Source organism: Phoenix dactylifera, unplaced genomic scaffold, assembly GCF_009389715.1.
Source record: "Phoenix dactylifera cultivar Barhee BC4 unplaced genomic scaffold, palm_55x_up_171113_PBpolish2nd_filt_p 000309F, whole genome shotgun sequence".
NCBI lineage: Eukaryota > Viridiplantae > Streptophyta > Magnoliopsida > Arecales > Arecaceae > Phoenix > Phoenix dactylifera.
In genome coordinates this window covers 481171-497280 of record NW_024067781.1, presented here as the reverse complement: position 1 = coordinate 497280, position 16110 = coordinate 481171, and the positions used below count along the sequence as shown (strand labels likewise).

At 37.6% G+C, this 16110-nt stretch overlaps 1 protein-coding gene across 1 annotated transcript in view; it reads left to right on the top strand.

The window, feature by feature from the left end:
- The window catches only part of LOC103716598 (NPC intracellular cholesterol transporter 1-like), a 244943-nt gene that overhangs the window by 112320 nt on the left and 116513 nt on the right, over positions 1–16110 (top strand). The window contains exons 10-13 of the mRNA XM_039118113.1: positions 5732–5848; positions 6145–6295; positions 6894–7141; positions 15253–15441. Coding sequence (XP_038974041.1) covers positions 5732–5848; positions 6145–6295; positions 6894–7141; positions 15253–15441 — 705 coding nt within the window. The remainder of the gene's footprint in view (positions 1–5731; positions 5849–6144; positions 6296–6893; positions 7142–15252; positions 15442–16110) is intronic.

Below are 16110 nucleotides of genomic sequence, written 5' to 3'. Positions count from 1 at the left end.
TCTCCTACACTAATAGTAGTACATTTATTTAGTATATCTATTTCTTCACACCTGGTTCTTCAGTGTAATGTCATCTTGTTATGGATCGTTATTTACTTCATTTTGAAACACAGAATGCTAATTGCCTTGACTGTTCTCATCATGCATAATCATGCATGCTATGGATGTTGCCAGGATTGCTAAGACCTCTGACTTTCTAGTTATTATTCTTGCATTATTAAAAGTTTACAATATGCAGACTTATAAAATAGTAAATGCTTGCTAGTTTACATTGTTACATAAACTAATCTTGTGTTTCTCTCAAGCTTACGAATTTATCATCTTTCTTTTGAAATTTATTATTGGATATTACTGACAAGTTGGGATGCCATTAAGCAAGTTGTAGAATCAATGAATGTTAGAGAACTAGAACTGCTTAGGTCAAGGTATAGCATTCTTCAAATCATGTTCTGGTGGCATTGCATCGTATTTCAGGACATCAAACTGCTAAAATAGTAAAAACGTTAAGTCATAAAAGATCATAGGGTTTTTTTGCATATATACCCTTCTAAATATGCGAAATTGCATGAATACTCTCGTAAAACTACTATTTGCATGTATATCCTTCTTTTTTTCTTTTTTGCATATGTACCTGTATTATTTAACGTCGTTAAAGGATAGACGGTTTAAAATTAAAATGACGAAAATAACCTTATGGGTAGATATGCAAAAAAAAGTTATAAGGGTATATACGCAAATAGCAACTTTCATATTTAGGAGGGTATACATTCAAAAAATTTATTAAAAAATATCAAAACTCAGCTGAAATTTTCTAAGTCTTTTATGATTCAGTTGGATTGATAAGTCAAAAAAAGATCGAGTCATATTGTTAATTTTTTTTAAAATCTTGACTCAGTCAAGTTGGAATATTAGGTGGTCATTTTGGTAATTCTATTCTTCATTTGATTTTGATATAATTATCATTATTGAATTTATGACTTCTATATTTCATCATTATTATTAAAAGATTAAAGCATATCAAATTTAAATTAATTATAGATGCTTAGATTAGTAAAATATTTTTTTAGTGATATGTAAATGTTGAGTTGTGTTTGTTTTTGAGACGAGAATTTCGTAAAAGTAACATGATTTATTCTGTAAGAGTTGATATTAACATGATTTAATCTTTTTTGTTATCTTTTTTTATTAATGATTATCTTTACTGGATTTTGATTATTTTTTATTAGATTTTTTTGAAATGTATACCCTCCTAAATATGCGTAATTGCATGAATACCCTCATAAAGTTGCTATTTGCATGTCTATCCATATGAAATTTTCTTCTTGCATGTATACCCATAAGGGTATTTTAGTCATTTTAATTTTAAATCATTTATTTTTTAATGGAGTTAGATGGTATGGGTACATATATAAAAAAGAAAGTAAAAGAAGGGTATACGTGCAAAATAAATATTTGATGAGGGTATACATGCAAATAGAAATTTTACGAGGGTATTCATATAATTTTATATATTTTGGAGGGTATGTATGCAGAAAACCCAAGATCATATATATTGTCACGCTCCGGAGCCGGATCCGTGACACGGCCGTACTATTGCCGACTACCACCCACAATAGTACGCAGCCTCGTACAGGGGTAACAGGTAGCCAATAGATTTCAAACTTTCATATATTAAAATATTTGCATTACAACCTTGAAGATTGATACCAAAAATACAGAACTTCTATGCTGTTCAAATGTACAAAATATATAAGCTTCTCCAAAAAATAACGAAGCTCTGTAACAAAATAAAAATATATCTGATGGCGATCACTGGTTAGGATCTGAAAGAAAATGGAACATAAACAGACGTGAGCTACACGGCTCAGTAAGTAATCCTGCATAATCCTACCGGATCAACTAGTAGGCTAAACATGTATAACAGGGTTTGAGAAGCTGACATGCATGTTTATCTGATAATCATCATGGCATAATATGTATGCAAATTAAACAAAGCAGTATTGCAAGTTACAAAAATTTTCATAAAACATGCATATGAAACCGTGCCCTCGGCATGCCGTGGTCCATTCTCTCGGATGCTACTGCGAAGTCCATTCGGCCACTGGCGGGGCCACTTACCTGGATTTTTGCTGGTTACCGTTGGGCAGTTCTTCCCCCTGGTAGTCCCTCCTTCCTCTTGGAGCTTCAGGGCTCCTTCGCCTTCGGCTCCAGGGCTTCGGCTCTCTCTCTCGTTCAGTGTTCTAGGGGGTCTGTGACTTTGGGGTCGCCGGCAGAGGCTTACATAATTTGTTTAAGGGATGAGACCTCCTCTGAGAGGTCCCATCCTCTCCTTCCTTCCTTGCTTCGAGACTGTCAGCCGCTCCCCCCGGTCTCAGGCGCGCCGGAATCGGCTGCCAGTAGGGGGGTTGAGGTGGCGGCTCCAGGTTCTGCATGGCTGGGGGTCCCTCAGTGAGGTCCCATCCCCCCTGCCCTCTTAGCTTCGGGAGCTTCCAGCTGCCCCCCCTTGCTCTGCCGTTGCGTCTGGCCTTGCCACGTGGGGCATGAGGTGACCCTCCCCTGTCGGCCAATTGTGGCCTTATCCTTTCTCTTCTCAGCATGAGGTGGCAACCTCTTCCCGGTTGCCACTCTGATAGTACTGCCCACAGTAAAAATTTGGGCCCAATCCCCTAACTGGGCCTATTTCTTATTGGGCCTAGTAGGTTGTGGGCCCGGACATTACATCCTACCCCCCTTAAAATAAATTTCGTCCTCGAAATTAGACACACCTCAAGTGGACCGATGTAGCGAGGACTCATTTTGCCGTATTGCCCGAATCGGGCAACACTCCTCGAAAGGGACATTTTTAGGTAGACAAAGTTTTCCTCCAAAAATTTCAGTTCTCATAGCTTAACAAGAATCGCCCGGTAGGGGGCCTTGAAGATGGGTCCCTTTCCTAAGATCGATGGTGAATTCGATTTCTCAACCAGGGGTAATTCCTGGTAATTCATCAGGGTAAATGTCTGAGTATTCCTTATTTCTTATAGCTACCTAGCAGTCAAGAGTTTAGGATGAAACTGAAATAAATTGCTTTCTTTGACTAAGGTATTATGACAATCTTAACATATTATGATACTCCTAACTACCCATTACCCCAAATTTTTACGGTTATAGTCTTGTTAAACCTAGAGCTCTGATACCACTAGATGTCATGCCCCGGACCCGGATCCGTGACACGGCCGTGCTATTGCCGACTAGATGTCACGCCCCGGACCCGGATCCGTGACACGGCCGTGCTATTGCCGACTACCGCCCACAATAGCACGTAGCCTCATACCTGGGTAACAGGGTAGTCAAACCAACCAAATCTTTTCATATGAAAGCATTCTTAGTACAACATGCTGGTCAGTACCCAAATACAGAGCTTCTATGTAGTTTATGTACACAAAAGTATACTTGCTTTACCCCAAAAGAAAGAAGCCCTGATATCAAATTAACGTGTCTCTGGCAGCTATCAATGGTGAGGATCTGAAAGAAAAAGTAAATGAATGGATATGAGCTACACGGCTTAGTAAGTAATCTTGCATAATCCTACTGGATCAACTAGTAGGCTAAACATGTATAACAGGGTTTGAGAAGTTGACATGCATGTTTATCTGATAATCATCATGGCATAATATGTATGCAAATTAAACAAAGCAGTATTGCAAGTTACAAAAATTTTCATAAAACATGCATATGAAACCGTGCCCTAGGCATGCCGTGGTCCATTCTCTCGGATGCTACTGCGAAGTCCATTCGGCCACTGGCGGGGCCACTTACCTGGATTTTTGCTGGTTACCGTTGGGCAGTTCTTCCCCCTGGTAGTCCCTCCTTCCTCTTGGAGCTTCAGGGCTCCTTCGCCTTCGGCTCCAGGGCTTCGGCTCTCTCTCTCGTTCAGTGTTCTAGGGGGTCTGTGACTTTGGGGTCGCCGGCAGAGGCTTACATAATTTGTTTAAGGGATGAGACCTCCTCTGAGAGGTCTCATCCTCTCCTTCCTTCCTTGCTTCGAGACTGTCAGCCGCTCCCCCCGGTCTCAGGCGTGCCGGAATCGGCTGCCAGTAAGGGGGTTGAGGTGGCGGCTCCAGGTTCTGCATGGCTGGGGGTCCCTCAGTGAGGTCCCATCCCCCCTGCCCTCTTAGCTTCGGGAGCTTCCAGCTGCCCCCCCCTTGCTCTGCCGTTGCGTCTGGCCTTGCCACGTGGGGCATGAGGTGACCCTCCCCTGTCGGCCAATTGTGGCCTTATCCTTTCTCTTCTCAGCATGAGGTGGCAACCTCTTCCCGGTTGCCACTCTGATAGTACTGCCCACAGTAAAAATTTGGGCCCAAACCCCTAACTGGGCCTATTTCTTATTGGGCCTAGTAGGTTGTGGGCCCGGACATTACATATATCACAAGGAAATATAATAGGTAGACAACAGGGAATGGAAAAAAAATGAACATCCTTTTTGTATGTACACTTTGATTTTTTTTGGTGGGTTAGCTCAGCCCACGGCTACATTAAATTATCTCCAACTAAATCCTCCAATTACATATTTTGGTACTGATTCTAAGAAACAGGGTTCGTGGAATCGTCCTGAACCGGACGGTTTCGACAGCTTCGAGCTGTACCGGCGACTCACCGGTACGGTTCCGGCAGCGGAAACGAAAATCGTTGCTAGAACCGAAAAAAGAGAAGAAAAGAGAGAGCGAGCGGGGGAGGAAGGGAGATGGAGAGGGAGGGAGGCCGGCGGAGGGTGGCGGACGCTGGCAGAGGCCGGCGGGAACGAAACAGGGGAACCGACCGTGGCCTCACCTCCCGTGGCCTCCGCCGGCCCTTCACCGGCCTCCTCCATCGTCCGCCTGCCTCCTCTCTCCCTCTGACACGGAACGACGCGGTCCCGTACCGACTCGTGCCACCGGAGAACTAGTACAGTGCCCGGTATCTGTTCCGCCGACCTTGGTAAGAACACAATTACATTTACCGAAGTTCAAAGACCAACCGGTTGGAGTATTGCCTTCATGTATTATAGTTTTATATTTGTTCTCTTAAAGTCTATTAGTTTAGCAATGACAATATATGTCTGAAATGAGAAGTCAATCTCTCAATTTTGAATATTGTCTGCTAGCATACTTCCCGGTCCTCTTCAATTGATATATTCTTCTTCCCTTGTTTGATCAGTTGGTGTGAATTCTTTGAGTTGTCTATGCTTTGCAGTATGTATTTGTATTCAGAGTTCTTAAATACAAAAAAGGCAGATATAAGCATTGTGTTAAAATATTTGAACCATGGATGATAACCAAATAAGTTTTGCAGGTAAGAATAAATCACAATTGGTGCACATTCTACCTCTCCTTCTGTATTTATTGTTATAGAAAAAAGTGGATTTATTTGAAGTCATAGCTTCATTAAAAATAATCAGTTCCAATATTGACAGAAACATGCTTTAACTGAATTTTTATCATAATTGGTGTCATGTTCCAGTTTGGTAGGATAAGAATTCGACTTCTCAGAGGATAAATATTGTTAGGTTGATTTTAGTCCATCACCTAGGATTATCCGCAACCTTTCGGTTTGAACTAATTTGGGGTTACTGCTTAATTGCAAGTTCCGTCCATTGCTTATATTACTTATATAGTTGTCTTTTGTTGTTTTTGAATACTTTGATCCTCTTTTTTCTTTTTGCTGTTATTTTTTGTGTAATACCCACTTATTTTTCATGTGATATCTTTTGCAGGCAATTCCTTTTCTTGTGGGATGCCCAGCATGCTTGAGGAACTTTTTAAATCTTTTCTGCGAGCTCTCTTGCTCTCCAAATCAAAGCCTTTTCATCAACGTGACTTCAGTGATGAAGGTCCTTTTTCTTTATACCCATAGTTTATTTGTAGACAAGGATTTAAGGTTATGGCTTCCTAGTAGATAAACTACTTAATAGTTAACATCTGATTGTTCTTTGTGATAATTTATTGTTCCAGTTCATGATGTTAAAGATTGGGTTCACACTTTTTTTCCCTCCCCTCACCCGCTTCTTTTTGAAGTGAATGGCATTTATATATGGAATAAATATTGGATTATGATTAAATTATAAATAACTGCCTATGATGTACAGTCATATATATACTTTTAAATTGCATTCTTATGTGGTTGCAGGTCAATGACAGTTTGACCGTTGATGGCATAGATTTTTATGTAACTAGTCAGTATTTAGAGGAGTTATTTAATTCATGCAAGGATGTGAAATTTGGGACTATGAACACTCGTGCAATGGATTTTGTTGGTGCAGGTGCTCAAAATTACAAAGGTGAGAAGTGCCAAGGTTTTATGTCTAACTCATGCATGGTTGCAAGTAGGACCTAAAGTTCATCTATCTTTGTAAATGCCTTGTCTATCATGCTGAATGAACTAAGCAGTGTAAGAGAAGAAAAAGTATGGATGCCCTTTGGCCTAGGGATATTTTTCATATGACAGCAACATAATTTAATTAGGGAAATAAATATTTTAACTTTTAAACATGTTGGTTTAAATTGCCTATCAATTATTGCTAATGCTTACATAACGTAAAAATGATCATATTACTGTTCTCATTGTTGAGTTGAACCAGTAAGTTGTTGCAGATTTCCCTTGTACCTATTCTCTTCTGCTGTTCTCTCTTGGTCCCGCATTATTTTATTGTATCAGCATGTGCTATTTATGGTGCTCTGTTATAACTTTGATCTCAAGTCATGCCATCATTGCATTGGTATCTTGATTTATGCCCTTACATTTAGCTGGATAAACAATTTCTAAACCTGGGAAGTTGTTATCTTCGCTAGCTTCTTTGTTATGTTCAACTGACGGAATTGTAAATCTTGCTTCTATTTTTGGTTGGTTTAACCTTATGCTTCTGATTACTTTTCCAGAGTGGCTTGCATTTATTGGTCATCAAGCAAATCCCAATGAACCTGGTTCACCATATGCAATAGCCTTTCGAACAAATCTTAATGACTCAGTCAGGATGAAGCCTATGAATGCTACAGTTTATTCATGTGGTGACCCTTCTCTTGGCTGTTCATGTGGTGATTGTCCTTCATCTTCTGTATGCTTCGACTCTGCCTCACCTGCTCCTCGTGAGAAACAAGCCTGTGCTATTAGAATTGGTTCTTTGAAGGTATAACTTATCTTTCCTCTGTTGCTTTTTGATGTGATAAAATCTGATGACATTTGTTTCCTTAGGTCATTGGGATAATGTGGAACTGTCATTCTGTGCAAAGGATAATAAGCAAAGTAGTAAGGTACACCGTCTTAGTACCGGGCCTCCTACTGTGCCACACTATTGTTGTATCAGTATGTTACGATACGGAGATGGTTCAGTGTATGGAGTGTCGGTATGCTCCCATACTATGTATTGGTACCGAACTGGTATTGTATGGTATGATGCTCCGTATCGTCCGGTTCGGCACGATATGGCGAATCTTGCAAAGTAGTATATACATGCATATCGTGAACTAAAATAATGCATATCATGAACTGAAATAATGCATGGATTAATTAATCTTATATCATCTTTCTTCTTGTAAAAATGGAAGACTTTTTGAAATATAGCGGGATCTTATTAGTAGGGAAGGAAATTGGTCCCATTTGTATACCCCACCCCCCACCTTAGGGGGGGTGGGGTGGTGGGGGCTCACCTTGGTTGCACTTCTTATCCAAGTTTTGTATCTGATGACATCTGTTCCATTAAATCATTGGGATAATGTAAAACTATCATTTTGTGCATAGGATGATAGGCAAAGTAGCAAGATACACCGTCTCGGTACCGGGCCTCCTACCATGCCACATTATTGTTGTCTGTATGTTAGGGTATGGGGATGGTTCAACGTATGGAGTGTCGGTATGCCTCCGTACTATATATTGACACCGAATCGGTACTGTATGGTACGTCCCGTATCGTCCGGTTCGGCACGGTACGGCGAACCTTGCAAAGTAGTGTATACATGCATATCGTGAATTGAAATATTGCATGGATTAATTAATCTTATTATCATCTTTCTTGTAAAAATGGAAGACCTTTTGAAATATAGCGAGATCTTATTAGTAAGGAAGGAAATTGGTTCTATTTGTATTCCCCGTCCCTCCCCTTGCGCACCCCCCCTCCCAAAAAAAAAAGGAGGCCTGACCTTGGTTGCACTTCTTATCCAAGTTTTGTATTGATCTCAATACCTTTCAACCTCTTTATCTTTGCCTCAATTGTGATCTTGATCCTTCAATTAATCTTGATTTCTGAATCTTGCTCTAGATATATTACAATCCTCATGCAATACATGGGAATGGACTAGAATCCCTAAGAACAGCCACGCATGGAGCCTTTGTCCTAAGTGTCAATATTACATGGTGCAGACATGAGAATCATATTTAGATGTATATTCAAGTGTCTGACTCAGTAAGAGGAAAGAAAAAAAGAAGATACGTGAATACTTAAGATTGACGTAGGATGGAAGGAGGAGAGGGAAGAAGAGGGAAAAGAACGGGAGGGAAGAAAAGAGAGGAAGAAGGAGAAGAAGAATAAGAGGAAGGGGCAACTCAATATTCTCAAATCTCAAACATAAAGAACTTGGGCTCTTAATTACATATTAGTGGGTATTTATAGACCCAAAATCCTAATAAGAGTCCATGTAGAAATAAAATATTAAAGTCCTTAGAAAACTCTAGTCTTAATAAAAATAGAGTTCTCAATAAAAATAAAATTCTCTTCTTTTCAAATAAAATAAAATTAGCCTAAATAAAATAGAATTTTTCTAATTCCTATATTTACGCCTAATAGTGGTGTGCCTAGATCTCTTATAGAACGGTCCATCAAAGATACAATATTAACAAGATTATTTTTATTTATACCTTTACCTATTGTTTGTTTAAACATCGATGTCTTTCAGCATATTTGTTTGTTGTCCAAACTTCCCAGTTGACCTAAGGGTATAAGAAAAATAACATTTTTTCAAAGTTGATTCAACACTTACATCCTCGACCAATTTCTAGTGTCAAATTGGAGAGCGAAAACTCATTGTTGGAAGAGTCCAACTGTTGACCAATCGCTGAAAGCTGCAATGAAGGAACTTCATTAGTATCCAAGTTTCTGACATATATCCAATTCATTTTGAAGCTGGATGTGAGTGCCTATGTAAGATGTCAAATCACAACCTCAACCATGACTAGATCTTATCATAATGTTGACCTTCTTGTCTAGGAGCATACCTTGTTTCGTGAACATGAGGTAATATTTTTTGGCCCAATCTTCTTTTGTAGCTCTTAGTGCAACAAATTCCTTACTAAAGACTTAGATCCACTTCCTCGTGAAACTTAAAGAAAAAGTTAATCTTCCAAATCACTTACTTTGGATGTCCACAAATACATGTCTTGATGATCTATTTCAACAATCTCAATAACTGTAGGTTGATTTATTTCAATTCTTATCTTATTGTAGACCGAGTCAAATCCTAGTCTCATTTCTATTCATTCTAAACTTGACAATTGCAGGTTGATTTATCACTTATGCTTCAAGTCATAACTTAAACATTCATTCCAATATACCAGTTATATCCCCAATTCATTTGTTAACTAAGATCCAAATCTAGTGCTACTTCAAAGCTAACTTTGTTTCTTGACCGAATCGGGATCCATATCAAGGATTGCCGAACCGGTACCGAGTGCCGTACCGGTCAGCGCCCAGTACGGTTTAGTACCAGTTCAGACCGAACCGAATCAGTATTGAACTGGTTGGTGCTGGTTCATGCCTGACCGGTACGTTTCGATATCAGTTCGGACCGAACCGGTACCGAACTAGTTGGTGCCGATTCACGCACCAGCACGCCCTAATTTTTGTTTTTGGAGTTCTCTCTTTTCGAACTTTTATGAATTTAAGTCTAATTTGATATTTTTTTGATGCTTTCTGATGTTTCTAGGATCCCGGTTTAAGCTAGATGATGCATCTTATTGCTTTAAAATGATATAAATCATAAAATGAACAACATAAAATATTTTCAAACCAAGATACAACCAAATTACATACTTTTAAAGTCCAACAGATATACATAATGATATTTAAAATCGGGTCGAGTGGCGATACCTCTCTTAGATATCCGGATCATCAGCATAATCAGGAAGCACATCAACCCACCTCTCTATCCAAGCGACATTGGAGTTTTATATGTTCATCCCATAAGGAATGCGCGTCGGGTTATAAGCACTCTCGGATCTCTCGCCGAAGCTCTAGCTATGAGAGGTGTTCTTGGTTGATAATACGACTGTAGAGAGGACCATCCGACCATGCCGGTAGCAAAATCCGATCCGTGAGATGCTCTGAGCTACGTAGGATAGTAGCCACCGACCAGTTCGCATCGAGTCCGAGTCGAACCGGACGAAACTGGCTAAAAATTACCGATTTCAGCCGGTACTATTGAGGTTCCGACCTCTATGGGGCCGAAACTGTTTTCCTATGGCAAACAGGCTCGGTATGGGACCGGGTCGGCTCGGTTCGGCTTGAACCAGGCCGTACGGCCTGGTTTGGCCTGGTTCGGCAATCCTTGGACTACCGATCGACAGGCGGGTCGGAACCGGCATACTGATTTTATTAAAAGTTTTCTAGTTTGATTAATTGGTAATCAATTTTTTTCAGCTTTTAAAATGATTTTAAGTATAATTTGATATTTTATAATGTTGCTATGATCTTGGTATAACCTAATGATGCATTTTCTTGTTTTAAAGTGATACAAAATATAAAATGATTAGTAAAATATTGTATGCTACAAGAAGCAATATGAAATATTATAAAATCAACTAGTGAGATTAAAAATATAAAATAATATAATCAATTATATATATATTTAAAATACAATATGCATACCGATATCTAAAATCTCGTTGAGTGATGATGCTTTTCGTAGATATTCAGATCGTTAACATAGTTAAGAGGCACCTTAGCCCACCCTTCTAACTAAGCTGCATTGTAGTTTTGTATGTTCATCCGATAAGAAACACACTCTGGGTTATAAGCACTTTCGGTTCTTTTGCTGAAGTTTTGGCTCTGAGAGATATCCTCTGGCTGATAATATGGCTGTAGAGGAGCTCATCCGAATATGCTGGTAGCAAAATCCGACTCGTAAGATGCTCTAGGTTGTGTAGGGTAACAGCTAGACGATGCCTCAAATGCACCACATATCCATATTCAGATGGGTTACAGGCTGCTTGTGGTTACGGATAACAAGATCCAACAAACAACTCGAAACTTGATACATTTATTTTTTTGAATTTTCTTTTATTTTTTTATTTTTTAATCCAAAAATTATTTAATTTTTAAAAATTATATATATTCCTACAGTTAAAAATTTTTATGTGATCATGTAGATCATCCATAGATTTACAACATACATAAAATTAAGCCAAAATCAAAAATTTTAGTATGATCTCTTCTTATTTTGCAAATTTTAATGTATATTTTGATATTTAAAAAAAAAGAGGAAATGAGATAGGGAAGAGGAAGCATACCTTATTTACGGTTGGATCCTTCTTCAATCATGCTGAATCGACGTGTCTTTCACCGTGGGGAAGGGGGTTATTCGAATAGGTAGCTTCTCGGGCCTTCCCACCTTTAAACCAAAAGGAAGAGAGAGGGGAGGGGGGTCGGTTCAGAACCGGTCTGACTTGGTGCAAACCAAACGGTTTGCACCAATTCCGCATAGAACGGGCTAGCTTGGATCGAGTCCGTGCGGTTCGCGACCGGTTCCAGCTGGTTCGCGACCGATTCCAAAAAAATAGGTGAACTGACCCGGTCCCCCACCGGAGCGGCTCGACCCGATATGGCCTGGTTTGGCAAACCTTGTTCTTATTAAAGTTATAATTGAACTATTGGTTTAAATTTCAGTCTATACAATTCTAGATCTTATTTTTTATCATTCTTTGATGTACCGAACTTGTCTTTTCAAATTGCTTGAAAGTTTATACTAAAGATTCTTTTGCTATTATTTATTACATTATATGAATGTTCACTCAAATTGTGAATAATTGGATTTAGGAGCCAAGACAACCATATGATTTTAGGACATGAAAATACTAATAGTGTTATACATTTTTGATGCTGGAAACCTGACTCATGATATGATTTGGGCAAGGTCCGCTGAACTAGTATCGAGATCCGTACCGGACCTACCGGTTGGCGGGCCGGTCATCATGGTACTAGTTCGGTACCATACTAATACGTGGTACCCAATATTTTTTTTAAGTTTTTATATTTGATTAATTGGTAATCAATTTTTCAGGCACACCCATTTTTTTTAAGTTTTTAAAGTTTGATTAATTGGTAATCAATTTTTCAACTTTTTCAGTGATTTTAAGTGTAATTTGATGTTTTTTGATGTTTCTATGATCCGGTATAACCTAAATGATCCATCTTGTTGTTTTAAAGTCATACAAAATATAAAATAATTAATGAGATGTTGCATGCTACAAAAAGCATGACATATCCTAACATCAATTACTAAGGTGAAAAATATAAAATAATATAATCAATTACATATATTTAAATTATAACATACATACTGATATCTAAAATTTCGTCGAGTGGAGATGCCTCTCGTATATATCTGGATCATTAGCATAGTCAGGAGGAACATCAGCCCACCCTTCTAGCCAAGCAGCATTGTAGTTTTTTTCTTTATGGTTCCATTCCTGTAGGTTTATTGGGTATGTCAGTTTATCAATTATTTAAAAATAACAAATTTTTGTTACGATTAAGATAATATTTTTTACTTTAGAAAATACATTTAATTTATCTAATACATAGTACTAATTATTTATATTTATTTATTTATTTATAATAATTTTTAAATTAAAAAATATGTTTAAATACTATAAATTCAGAAAAATATTTTTTTTACTTCAAAAAATACTTTTGAAATATGTATTATGTACTATTTAATTTTTTAATAATTTTTGGTATTAATTATATATTTTTAATTATTTTTTAATTTAAAAATAACTTTTGAATTTGAATTTTTTAAAAATTAATTTGATCTCAGATCCATATAGAACCCTATTATGGATGGTACATATATTGTTTTAGGCCCATGGGTATGCATTAAAGGCTACTTATTTTTCAATTTTTCTTAAAATTTAGGCTTAGACTACTATCCAAATGAGCACATCAAAACTTAAATAAATGCACAACAAATTTAGCTAGAGAATAGTCTGCATGCCCCTAAATATACTTCTGATTTTATTTTTTTTGAATTTTATTTTATTATTTATTATTTTATTTTAAAATAAAAAATATATTTTTAATTTTTAAAATTATATGTAATTTAAAAATTAAAAATTTTTATGTGATTTTATATATCATCCATAGATCTACAACATATCATAAAATTAGGCCAAAATCAAAAATTTTGGCATGATCTCTCCGTATTTTGCAAATTTTAAGGTATTTTTTGACGTCCAAAAAAAATAAAAAAAATGCGATAGGGGAGAGGATGCATATCTTATTTAGGGTTGGATCTTCTTTCAATGGTGTTGAATCAAGCGTGCTTTTCACCGTGGGGAAGGGGGTATTTGAATAGGTTGGGAAGGCCTGAGAAACTTCGCGAATAGGGCTTATTTAAAACAAAAGAAAGAGAGGGGAGGAGGGCAGGTTCGGAACTAGTCCGACTCAGTGCGAACTAGACAGTTCTGGTTCGCACCGGTTCTGCACGGAGTCGGCTGGCTCGGATTGAGTTTGTGTAGTTCATGATCGGTTCCAGCCTGTTCCGGCTGGTTCCTATCAATTCGGGACCAGTTTCGGCGTGTTCCTATCTGTTTGGGACCGGTTCCGGCTAGTTTGGAGCCAGGTTCGAAAAAAATAGGTGAATCGACTCGGTCCCCTACCTGTTCGGCCCGGTTCAACCAACTTTGGATTTGAGGATCATATAGTTTACTATAAGATTCAATTTATCTTGATGTGTTAAGGTCAATATTTGTTTGCCCAGTTCAGCCTGGTTCGGCAAACCTTGGATTTGAGGATCATACAATTTACAATAAGATTCAATTTATCCTAATGTGTTAAGGTCAATATTTGTTTCGATCTGAAAGTTACTTGATGACTGACAACTTAGTTAATCTGTCTGCTTTGTTACCAGATCGGCTCTGGTGCTTCATGCTTACTCTGATGCTGATCTGCAGGTAATCTTGTTGATTGACATTCCAATATCATTTCTCTAGAGATTCTTATCTATTGGAAGAGCAAGAAGCTAGACATGGAATCTCCACTGTAGTGCTTTGGCAGTGTATTGTTCACTAACTTATGCTGCTGTGTGGAGATGGTGATTTGTTTGTCATCTCTTGCAAATGAGTGTTGCCTTAGCAATTCTTCTCTCTTATGTCGTTAGCTCCATTATTGCAATCCATACTGTGGATAATCTAGTTTTACATAAGTGGACAAAACATATTTAGGTTGATTGCTGCATTTTGCCACTAATTTTATCCTTGTACCTTTTACTCATCTCCTATGTTTTTCAAAAGACCCATGCTGCCATGCATTCTAAAGATTTTGTTAGCAAATCCTTGCTCATTGATCTGATGTTAATTTGAGCAGTAGAGTCAGAGATAATTTTATACGCAATTATGTATGCCATAAGTTATTTCTATTTCTATTGTCGTCAGAAAGAATGCATAGGGGCTTGTTACCATTGTAATTGTGTATATAGATGAGAGTGAATTTGCCCCTAAGTGTGATTGATTGCAACATTGTGCAAGCATCTGACTATCTTTCCTCAAATTTTGGACGTGATTCAGTTACCACTGAATCTTACAGTTGATTTCAACAATTTAATGGATCTCTAACTAACAAGGATATAACTAGGTCTTTTGTCAGCAATGATGCTACATGGATGATATATTGGTGCAGTCCAACAAGGAAACTAGTCAAGGGTAAATCCACCTCCCATTTTGAGCCTGAAACAGTAGAATTGTTATGCTGTCTACTTGAATTGTTATGCTGTCTACATTTTATTCAGTAACACTAACAAATGGTTGGGACAATTTACTTTACAAAGTTGACATCTGAAACAATAGGTATTCTTGGGATTTTGTTTGTAAAACCATTTGTAAGTTTACATCTTTCTACCTCATTTTTTTCATATATAATAAATGTTTTGATTTTTTTTTTTCTGTAAAAAATCTGTAATTTGTGATTCATTTTAGGATTGTCCCATCTGTTGTCCTTTCTGATTTAACACATTTATCTTTTGTTGCTGGCAGGTCAAATGTTTGGATCTTTCATTAGCAATTTTGTATTTTCTCTTAGTTTCTGCTTTTTCAGTATGGTGTTGGTTACACAGAAAACAAGAAAGAACAGGTCCTTCTAGAACAAAAACTTTGGTGAATGTTATGGGTGAAAATGAGCTCCTTTCTGTTAATAAGCAGGAAATTTCTACTCAGGTTACTCAGGTGCATATTAATTTATATTGTAATTTTAAGTATGTTTTGCTCTCTTCATTAAGGTTCGCTGTCTCGCTTCCAGAGCCCATCCCATCCTATTATAGTGTTGGTCTGTACCAGTTTGGTACGAGACTATGTACCATTTTGGTACCGATACAGTATGGTACCGATCAGTACGATGAACCTTGCTCTTTGTTATCCAACGATCATAGTGCTGTTATTGTTATCATTTTTTCTCTTTTTTGCATTGTAGACGGTATGCTATTTTGTACTTGGAAGTATTATCAGCTTGTCTCCTTGCCCAGTAAAATATTCAGATTTCAAGTGATTGCGTTTTCCCTTTTACGTCTTGTTGCATTTGTGCTTTAAAATCTTTCATTTATTTTTCTTAAGAATTTGTAAAATTGCTTGTTGACTAAAAATTTAATTCTTTATAATCGTAATGATAATATTGATAGCCTTATCTAGTTTGTTCTAATGTTTTCTCTGCATTGCGTTCTTTAGTTTTTATCTTTTTTTTTGGTTCTGCAACAAATTTATGTTATTAAATGTTGGAGTCAATGCCTCCAGAGTAACCAGACTTGACTTGGTTCCTTTCAGGTCAAAATTTTAGACCTATACTAAACCCCTTGGCTAATAGGGTTGGGTTTGGTCAGGTTCTTGGAAATTTTTTTGTGA